The following is an 11,632-nucleotide window of genomic DNA, read 5'->3' as shown; positions in this document are numbered from 1 at the left end:
TTGATAATTTCTAAAAAAAAGCTCGCATAATCATCAATTGAATTGCACTGACAAATGTAAATTGTGGTAGGCAGCAGTCGCCATCATCCGCCATGCGAAGTTCAAACCACAATCAAATATCCAAAAAGCTTAATAATGCAAACAATGCCAATTGCCATTAGTTAAGGAAGGAGCTCTGACCTTGCCAGTACCAGTAGGATGATCATCGGCTACCGCTTGCAAGGCGCCAGAGCCAGAGATCCATAATCAAGGTTTTGGATAAAGAGAAAATATGAAAAGAAACTGTGTTTCTAGTGGTATAATTATTTACAGTGTAGTAGAAAATGTTTTTTAAAATAATATATAAAATAATCGGCTTTTTTATTTAATTAATACATTTTAAAAAATAAATTCCCAAAATATTATTTTTTTGAAACTAATTCTTTGTCTAAGCTTTTTTTTTTTTGCCAGAGGTAATATCGGCCATGTACCGACGATAGTCTTTTTTTTATAATTTTTTATTACTCTATCGTCCACATATGTCTGATACTAAGGCATAATCTAACACATGGATATTTAAAACGGCTGAAAAAATAAAAATAAAAACAAATACTAGTATCGCCCAATTTTTTACGATAGCAATTTGAAATAGACGGTTGGGGATGAAGTTTGACACGTGTCAAGATCGTATGTGTATCGGCTCTGACACAGGGACAAGGCTATCGTCGCATCTGTGGCGATATTGTCTGTGATGCTGCCACATGGCATATCAGGAACCGACGTCGCTCACGGCTTCTTCCCTTCGTCTTTCCCTTCCTCTTCGTCATTTTTCTCCATTAACGTCGGAACGCAAGGTAATTTGGAGCAGAATTTGTGAAGAAATAGGCTTTAATTTGTAATTTTGTGTGAAAAATTGAAAGGTAAGAATTAATTTATTTAATTGATAATATTTTTGTTGAGTTTCATTTAGAAAAGAATAATCGATTTGAATTTGAATTTTCGGATTTTCGTGTAGTAAAGTGGAATAGAAATTTTTGCCGGCATTTGAGGTTAGTGATGAATAGATAAAATACAGTTTGATGTATTATTTCTAATTTTTTTTCGATTTTTAGTATGTTTTTTTTATTTATTATGAATATTGTGAATGTAAGTATAGAAAAATATTGTACATTTGGCTGGAACCGTAAAATAAGGCAAAAATAATATATAGAAAATAATTTTTAGTATTTTTTAAACTGTAAATTATAGATAAATTTTATTTTGTTGACTGTAATTAATATAGTTGTTAATTTATGGTGAAAAAGATTATATGTAGATGTTGGTTGATATTTAAAAAATATATGTATAAGTAGTGTAATTTTGTTATTAGTTGTAATATTATGTTGTAGAAAAAAAATATAAATGTTATAATAATTAAAATATAAAAAATATATAAATCTAGTTAAATCATAAAATATTAAATTACACAATTAGTTATATTAATAAAGATAATAAGATAAATATATTATTAACTAAAAAGTATGAAAAATTATATTATATTAGTTGTAATATTATGTTTAGGGAAAAAAAATATAAACGTTATCATAGTAAAAACATAAAGAAATATTAAAATTTAGTTATATCATAAAATATTAAATTTAAAATACACAATTAGTTATATTTATAAGATAACAGGATAATTAGATTTAGAAATAAAATTGTTATTAAGTAAAAAGTTTGAAAATCCTTGACATTTTATTAGTTGTAATATTATGTTTACGAAAAAAAATATAAATGTTATGATAGTTAAAATAAGAAGAATATATAAATTCAGTTGTGTATTTAAAATTAATTTTAAAATACACAATTAGTTATTGATAAAAGATAATAAGTGTAACATGAAATGTTGCTGTTATTGGCTTGATGCATAATTATTAATTTGAAACTTTTCATTAAAATTTAATATATAGATATATGATATGATAGAAATTTGTATACTGATATTTTATGTGAGACATAAAAATAAAATACATAATTATTGTGTTAGATCTGTTATATTATTATCAATTTTGAAAAAAACTTTAAAGGGTTATATAATTGAGATTATATATTTTTTCATTTTATATTCTATTTATATTCTGTTAAATTTAATTTAGAAATTGTATTAGTAGTAGTTTAACAAATTGTATACATGAATAATTATTTTTAATGTGTTGATAATGATATTAATGTATTTATAATAATATTTAATTAGTAATATATATTTTTATTTATTTAGATGGCTTCATCTTCATCTCAAGGTATGATAATTAATCTTGGGCCAGAGGATCCATCTTTATTGCGTTTTCAAAGTATACATGTCTCTGAACACATTTGGAATGGGCGAGAGCATCCAATGTTGAAGGTCAGGAAGTCTCAATTCATACCAACTGGCATAGACGGTGTTCCAGCAGAGATTGTACCTCATTTGGAGATGACTGGCTTTGGTGGAGTTGCTCACCTTGCTAACTTTCCATTGGATAGAACTTTGATCACTGCATTGGTTGAAAGATGGAGGCCTAAGACTCATACATTTCATATGCCACCAGGAGAGTGCACAATAACGCTTGAGGATATAGCCATCCAGACAGGTCTTCGGGTTCATAGGCTTCCAGTATTTACAGCTACCGGAGGTAATTGGTTGCAGATGGTTGAGGACAGTCTAGGTATTAGACCACCACCGGAAGCTTTTGTAGGGAGTAGCTTGAAGCTTAGTTGGTTAGATCATCATTTCAGTCACATTGCCATGCATAAGCATGACGAGGTTCAGCTTATGAGATTTGATAGAGCCTATATTCTTAGACTCATTGGAGGGTTTATGCTAGCTGATCACTCTAGCAGCAGGGTGACAGTTCGTTACTTGCCGTTGCTTGAGGATTTTGCCATCACAGGGCAGTATAGCTGGGGAGTAACAGCTCTCAATTTTTTGTACAGATAGTTATGCATGGCAACAAACATTGATAGACATGCCATTAGAGGTTTGACTCCATTACTGGTTATGTGGGCGTGAGATAGGTTCCCATGTTTGGCTCCCCCTAATCCTCCACATTTATGACATGACCTTCCTTATGGTGCCAGGTATGAATACTATATGATAAGTTTCGTAATTATTTTTCATACTTTCATTAATACTTTGGAGTATATTTATACGTTATAAATTTTGGTGGTGTTTAGGTGGTTAGTAAATGGGGTGCCTAGAAGAGGGGAGAAAGATGTTGCATTTTATAGATATAAACTTGATCGTTTTAAGCGTGATGAGGTATGACTTTTAATTTTAATTTTAAACATTATTTGTTGAATTTGTTATTTTTAGAATAATTTTAAATTTTAAACATTATTCAATGTGCAGATCGTATAGCAGCCTTATAGTCAACAATTACTTTCTACATTGCATCCAATTTGCTTAGAAGGGATGGTGATTTGGAGGTCAATGGTGCCCCTTATTTGCATACAGATTTGTGAGTGGCACCAACCAGATCGTGTAATGCGTCAGTTTGGGATGGTGCAACACATTCCTCGACTTCCTTATCAACCTGATGCATTACATGACATCACACTCAGAGGTAAGACTGGAGAGAATTGGAATGATAAGTTCAGACATGTGTTAGCGTTATGGGAGAGGCATTTGGATTGGGTTTTCAGCAACGACCCACAGATTGGCTTATTAAGTTCAAATTCAGAGTACATGCGATGGTATTCTCGTCATACTAGATGTTGGATGACGAGAGATGCAACTGTATTTTCATTAATGGTATGTATATCCACTTAACAGTGCCTATAATTATCTTGTATTTTGTAAACCAACCATAATTTTATGTTTGTGTAGGGAGATGCACATGAGAGAGCATACTACTTGGCTACTGATGGCCAACAGTCATTCACTTTTGATGAGCTGCGATCATTAGCTGAGACCATGTTGTCTTTACAGAGTGAACAAGCTCGGATCTTAGAACCGTCACAAGGAGTTGAGCCACCTGTCCAAAGTGGACACACTGAGGAGCCACAAGTTGATATTGGACAGCCTGAGGGACGCAAAGAAGGGCGAGGTTTGCATCGACGGAGGAGGCAGGTGCAAGCTGCGACATGGTCTATACCGCCTTTGCCAGTTAGACAAGATGGTGTGTATTTTGTCCCGTCACAGATGCCTTTCATTCCATCTCAGTCTACACAGGCTTCTTACTTTCATTCATCACAACCTACCACACATTCTACATCTTCATTAAGTAATGCAGAAGACTATGTTATTGACTTTTATCATTTTATGACCCCACCTCCGTATGATCCGTTACTATTCACAACCTCCGCTCCAGGTTCAGTTATTGGGTCAGTAGGAGAGCCTTCTAGGTTTCTTTGCGGGATCAAGGCATTGATCTAAATGCCCAATTTAGAACAGTTGCAGCTCCTATCCAGCATGATATCAGACGTAACCCTTATAGGGAGGCCAGAGATCGACCTCGTCATTGCATCCTCACACCACATGATGACCATGACGACCAGGGCAGACAAGAGTGATATTAGCATTCTATTTATATCTTTGGTTATTCTGTATTATGACTATGCGATGCTTTGATGAAACTTTATTAATATATCCATGTTCATTCGTATTACCAACTTGTGAGCATAACGTAACAAAAGACTAATATCATTAACAATAGTTAACAAGTGTTACAATACTTAAGCTGAAAACGTAACAAAATACAAAAATAATAGTAATACATTAACAATACGGCTAAACTGTCATGTAGGTTGATTATGCCTAGGACAATGGTGTTGGTTGTGACCAGTTTGTTTACATAGACGACATTGTTGACGTGGTTGAGACTTCATCCAATCCATTTCATTCCTAATACGTGTTGATTTTGGTCGACCTCTTCCCCTTGATCTTTGCTCGTCTGGTACTAGCTTCCATTCATTTGAAGTCAAAATATTATTGTCATTTCCAAGTGGCGTCCAGTCAGATGAGTATGCATCAACAACTGATTGCACAGAATAAACAGGATCAACCCATTGCCAATAATCAATACTCACAAATGTACAAGCAGCTATGACATGTGAGCAGGGGTGGTGATACGCCTGAAACTTTCCACATTCACAAAATCTATTGGATAAAATCACAGTCCACTTGTTACCACCGCGTTGTATGATAGGATTAAAAGCCTCTTCTACTTCAAACTTTATTCTTTGTATGTCATATCGTCGAACTTGATGGGAAGAAGCTTCCTGCTGATTTTTCTCCATTTGTTGCATTAACTTACGACAATATCTACTTCCATTTTTAAGCTCTGTTGTTGCTTCCTCACCACGTTTCACAAAATACTCTACTAACCATGCATATGTACATTTGACTAATGCTGTTACTAGCAAATTTCGTGCTCTTTTTAAAATTTTATTCACAGCGTCAGATAAATTCGTAGTCATATGTCCATAACGTCTTCCTTCTTGATCATAAGTCAAAGACCATTTTTCTTTGGAGATGCAGTTAATCCACCTTGTAATGTCCTGTGACTCATTACAAAACTGTTCAAGTTTTTCTTCAAATCTTTGCTTGCATGTTTCATATCCTATAAGAAAAATGAATCAATATAACAATGACTGGATAATATTTGTAGTGAATCCAAAGCAACATTCGTACCTAATTTGATTAATCCTTTCTTCAACTCTGTATTCTTGAATCGCTAATTAAAATTGTTTGCTATGTGACGAATGCAATACACATGATACGCGTTTGGTGGTTGCCACCCAAGATGTGGATTAGAAATAGCACTTTTAATACTTTGATGTATATCAGAGATTAAACAAATACCTGCCCTTCTAGTGACATGAAGACGGATCAAAGCCAAAAATCATTCCCATGCTGACAAAGTTTTCCCATCCACAATGGCAAAGGCAATTCGAAGGACACAGTTATTTCCATCTTGTGCGGTTGCAATCAGCAAAGTTTGACGGTATTTACCATACAAGAAAGTACCATCTACTTGTATTAAGGGTTTGCAAAAGTTGAAAGCAGTTATGCATTGTTTGAATGACCAAAATAATCGATGAAACACTCTATATCTGTTATCCACTTGGTGACCCCTCACATAGTCATTGGTTTCAATTTTGTATATTGACCCAGATGAATGTAATTGCATGTACTCCAACCATCTTGGCAATGTGGCATACGATTCATCCCAATCACCAAAAACTTTTACTAAAGCTTTTTGTTTTGCCTTCCATGCTTTCTTGTATGAAACTTGATAGCCAAATTGACCACTAATTCTTTCTTGGATTAATGTGATGGGCACCAATGGTTGTTCTTTTACCATACCTACAAATAACAATATCATTATGTATAATCTTCTTCAGTAATATATAGACCATTAAACATATTGTAATAAAATTAGTGCAACGTACCAAGAACGCAACTGCAAATGAAGTTTGAATCCAATTTTTTGTGGTCAAGAGACATCATTGCATGAACACACGTATGTGGACCACCACACCTTGTGATTTTCCACTTGTTAAGATTTTGCCCAAATTTGCTCTAACCCTCCAAAGACATCCTGTACTATAGTTTGGGCATTTCACATGAAATTTTGTTGGTTTTGATTCTACCACAATATAACTTTGATGTGTTTTCAATGCGAAGCTTTTAATTGCCATTTTAACATCTTCTTTACACTCAAATATTTGCCTAACAAATAATGCATCACCCTCCTTCCATGGTTGATCAGGATCAACATCTACATTTTCCAATTCATCATCAGCATGTTCCCAGTTAATATAGGTATAATGTGGAGTAGAGTTCTAAAAAGGAGTTTCAACCAACCCTGCATATTACAACATAATCGATTTAATTTACATTATTATTGAAACGTATTTTATGACAACTTAATGTACTTAATACCTTCAACTCCAGCATTATCACTTATATTCAAGCTACTACGAATTCCATCATCCATATCAGATTCAGATGAAGTTTCTTCAGGATCCCCCATTCAAGTTCATTGTCATCATCATCTTCATTCTCATATTCACATTCTACACAACCATGACATGTTATGTTAGGTAAACATACTTACAATAAAATTAACTTGATATATTTTTATCCCATAATATAAAATTACAACACCTGATAAAAATAGGGGTTCATCTGCCTCAGACATGTTATCACGTGAACCTGATAAATTTAAGTCCACACCTTGTGACTGAATACAAGAACTCTCACCAGACGCAATATCTGCATATACTTCAATTGCACTTCGCTGATTTTGTTGAAGAAAAGCACTTAACATGCAATCAATATCTTCATTATCACATATATCCATAATTGTGTATTGTCTAACAATCGGGTCTATTAAAAATCGTGAAATCAATCTAGATATAATCTGACTACTAGACAATTTCAATTTTGCATGAATCTTTCTCTTCAATGTCTCCAAACTTATTCCACGTGCAATCTTTATCATTTTATTATTTCCTTCAAACGTAACACCTTCATTACTTGAAAATATTCGACCGTTCCAATATACAATTATCACAAAATCAGTCATCCTGCATCAACAAATTATACTACTCAATTAAAACACATTTATTTATGTAATTGTTAATAACAAATGACCCCATTCATATTTCAATTCTATGTAAAATATCATACACTAGCTTGTTCAATTCTATGTTTTAATCAGATTTGGATACCTATTAATTACCACTTTCATTTTAATTATATATATTAAATTATTAGCAGTCAGCCACTACATAGCTAGTGCGTGAATAATCTCCTAACAGCTTTACATGTTTATCACTACAAATTTTTTCTTATTTTCTTCCATAAACCTATTATAATAAATTATAAATACATACTTATCAATAAACTTACATATATATTATATTAATTTTATTTAAATCCTTCGTTTATTTTACTAATTTTCAATAAATAAACAAATTAATTTTAATTTTATACTAAATTTACACTATTAATACAAAAATATAAAATTAATAATAACATATACTAACCTCGATGTTCTTCGCTCGCTCCTGCAATCCAAATTGAATTTTTGAAACTTCCTTCGTCTATATATACCAAGTAAAATTGGGTAATATCCGATGGATAAAAGGATACATTGTGCCACGTGTCAGCACATTAGTAGTATCGCCCCAGTCAAAACGATAGAGCTGACGCTAGTTGACCACCGACACCACTATCGTCGCAAAGAGTCCGATACTCGCCACGTGTCAAAACGTCCACTAGTATCGCCCACAAATGAGCGATAAACTCTAAAAAAATATTAAAATAATACTTATCGTTCTTTTATCTCCGATACTAATATTTGTTTTTTCTTTTTATTTTTTCTGCAGTTTTAAATATCCATATGTCAGATTATGCTTTAGTATCGGACGTATGTGGGCGATAGAGAAATAAAAAATTATAAAAAAAAGACTATCGTCGGTACATGGCCGATATTACCTGTGACATGGTAAAAAAAAAAGTCCAAACAGAGAATTAGTTTAAAAAAAATAATATTTTAGGAATTTGTTTTTTAAAATATATTAATTAAATAAAAAAGCCAAAATAATCAATATAATAGAAAAGGATAAAGAGAAAAACATTTTTATATATTAATATGTATTAGAGTGTCTACTGCACATATTCTTCAAAGAAACTGTATCCCACACGATGCTTTCTTCTCATGTGGTAAGGACCGCGAGCAGTAGCGCTTGTGTTGCTTGAATCCCATACCAGCCTCGGGTGAAACACGCCAAAACCGTGGATGTACGGTGTCCACATGCCAAGAAAGCCAGAAAAGTAATATATATTTGAACCCCGTGTTGTGCTGAAATCCTAAAACTATTGTTATGTTTGTTTTTCTTTGGCAATAAATAACACTGTTGAATAGTTTTGAAGCTGAAAATAAGATCAAACAGTGTAGTTTTGAAAAACATTTTCAGCTTCCGTTGATTCAGCAGCAAGTGATGTGAGTATGTATTTAATCATGTGGCCCTATATTTCAGTTTATATAGGGTCATCGATTTTTTAGACCAAGTCGAAAATATAATTTCTGTAACTTGATTCGCCCTAAAGATTCTGTGAATCACAATTACTACTTGGGGAGAGTAAGGCAACAACGCTAACTTTGTTTGTTTATTTATTTGTTTATTTAAATATAGTCACTGGTTATTAATCACTAATTCTATCATGGACCACTTTGAAAACTGGCCATGCTGCTGCTGCTTCTTTTAAAATGAAAAATATAATAATAAAATAAGTGATCCAATAGCCATTTTCTTTTGATTCAACTGTTTTATTACGACCCTCTTTGTTAGACAAGTTACTGAATTTCAACGGAAGTGATTATTTTTAACCTCACGCTCTGTTCTATCACACTTAGGATCTGTGAATCTAGGCATAATTAGTGTTAGACGTCTATTGACTACATTCATGAGAATCTTGATACAATGTAAACATGTATAAGATATTTAAATCTAAAGTAATTAATGGTGGTAATTTTAATTTAAAAAAATAAAAAAAAACTTAGGATGTTTTTAGAAGTTAAATTTTAGAGGAAGACGGATAAAAAATAAATTTTTTATTAACATGATCTAATTTTATAAAATTTTGACATAAAAATTATAATAAAGAATTAATATAAAATTTATGTGTTAATATTTTATTTATTTATCTAATTTGATTTAAAGAATAAAACATTTGCATTTTTCTGTATTTTTCTTTAAAGTGCAACTCCGAGAAGCACCTTTAATTAAAAATAAAACTATTTATGTTGAAATTTTTTGTCATTAAAAATGTAATAGTTAATGTAAAATTCTTACCTTAATTTAAAATGTATATTTTTCTTCACTTGAACTCAATTTTATGTTAACAATAAACACGTTTTTGCTTTAATGCAACCCAACATGTAGCGAGGAAACGTGTGGCCCAATAATGCTAATAAAATTAAATAATGAACATTGTGATTCTGCATGCGTACAACAGTAGCAAAAACAAAATACAATTCAATTTAACTGCTTTATTTATGACGGACTCCTGAGGCATTTTGTCACATATAAAGCAACGTTTAACTGCTTCATCTTCATGCTTTGCGGCCTTTGTTCTTTCAAGTTTTAAGTTTTAAAATAATAATTTTTCTAAAATGTGCAATTCTGAATAAATTTTAATAAATACATCATTTACTTAATAAAAATAAAATAAAAAATATTTTTTTTTAAAAAGTTATAATAAAATAATTAAGTGATATATTTATTAAAATTTATCTGTACAATTTTGCACATGTTCAAAAACTCGTTAAAAGAATAACATTCAAAATATTGAAACAAATGAAAAAGGCATTTCTTTCGTGTGATGTATTTATTCAAATGAATTAATACCGTTGAAAAACCATTGCAACAATTTATCTTATTTTTCCGGCTATGACATTCAAAGTTGAGTCCATTTTCTTTCACGAACCATTAAATGAGCCTTGATTATTATTATCAGCGTATGATTATCACTTTTCATTAATCACAATCGGATACAGCATATTGTATGTCTAAAAGCTAGTTAAAAAACATGAATTTAATAAACGCGAATTCATAATCTCTTACTTTACCCAATTTTGAAGCACATTCTTCTTACTCTAAAGTCAAACAATTATTTATGCAAGTCTAGGCAGCTCATACATCAATTTACATATCCTTTGAACACCGTATGTACGATTATTAATTTTTGGTTTTGTCTATTAGATTTTATAACAAAAATTAAATGTCAAGTTGAAAATGAAACTCTATGTCTGGTTTAAATACACACAATCACATAGATGATCATCATTCATCCAGTGAAAGGTAGAAACAATTCACGTGTGACACACATATGCAAAGAACAAGACTCTGATAGATTATATCAATAGATTGAGAGAGAAAGGGGAGTGTTTGGGCAATGTCAGGAGTGTGGGTTTTTGACAAGAATGGAGTGGCAAGGCTAATAACAAACCCAACAAGGGAATCCTTCGAGCAGAAAGACCCAACCTATCCTGGCACAGCAACCGCACCCGGGGCAAGACCAAGGGTCTTGGTCTATCTCCCAAGCAACCAGGTTATTCGTTCCTACACTGAACTTGAGCAGCGACTCACCGAACTCGGCTGGACTCGCTACCGTAACTCTGACCACCCGGACCTCATCCAGTTCCATCGCTCCGACACCTCCTCCGACCTCATCTCTCTCCCCAAAAACTTTGCCAACTTTAAACACTTTCACTTGTACGACATCGTCCTTAAAAATCGCCCTTTCTTTCAAGTTCGTGACCCCACTAAGCGATTCCAAGAAGCCTAACTCACTAACCCTCATCCTCTCTTTCTCTGTACCCCACCTTCTTCCTAGTTAGCTCCACCATGTCCTTTTCCTTCTTATCATCCTCCACGACCCTACTTTATCATGCATTTTCTTCGTCTTGTTTTGTTTCACGCCCCTCCTTGGTTTTTACTTTGTCTCGTTCTATGATGTACTTGGTCCTTATGGGTACATGATTTTGTAGAATTATTGTAGCCGATTAAGCTCGGGCTTGTTCTGTTGCATGTGTTGAACAGCTAATGTTGATCTCTATAACCGGGAAGCATATCCAAACTCTACACTATTAATTAATTTAGTGTGTACACAATTTGCTTG

General features: G+C 32.7%; 1 protein-coding gene across 1 annotated transcript; it reads left to right on the top strand.

The window, feature by feature from the left end:
• Positions 1-10,906: 10,906 nt before the first annotated feature.
• Positions 10,907-11,299, top strand: LOC113855968 (flowering-promoting factor 1-like). Its single transcript, XM_027487596.1, has one exon. It carries the CDS (start codon positions 10,907-10,909, stop codon positions 11,297-11,299), a length of 393 nt encoding a protein of 130 aa, XP_027343397.1.
• Positions 11,300-11,632: the final 333 nt, after the last annotated feature.

The sequence above is a fragment of the Abrus precatorius genome, unplaced genomic scaffold (assembly GCF_003935025.1).
Source record: "Abrus precatorius isolate BTA unplaced genomic scaffold, Abrus_2018 Scaffold11, whole genome shotgun sequence".
Classification (NCBI taxonomy): domain Eukaryota; kingdom Viridiplantae; phylum Streptophyta; class Magnoliopsida; order Fabales; family Fabaceae; genus Abrus; species Abrus precatorius.
Note: the sequence above shows the minus strand (reverse complement) of the source record. Positions and strands in the feature narration are given on the sequence as shown.

Excerpts from the sequence above, each read along its gene's own strand:
- LOC113855968 (XM_027487596.1), top strand. The coding sequence starts at position 10,907 with ATGTCAGGAGTGTGGGTTTTTGACAAGAATGGAGTGGCAAGGCTAATA.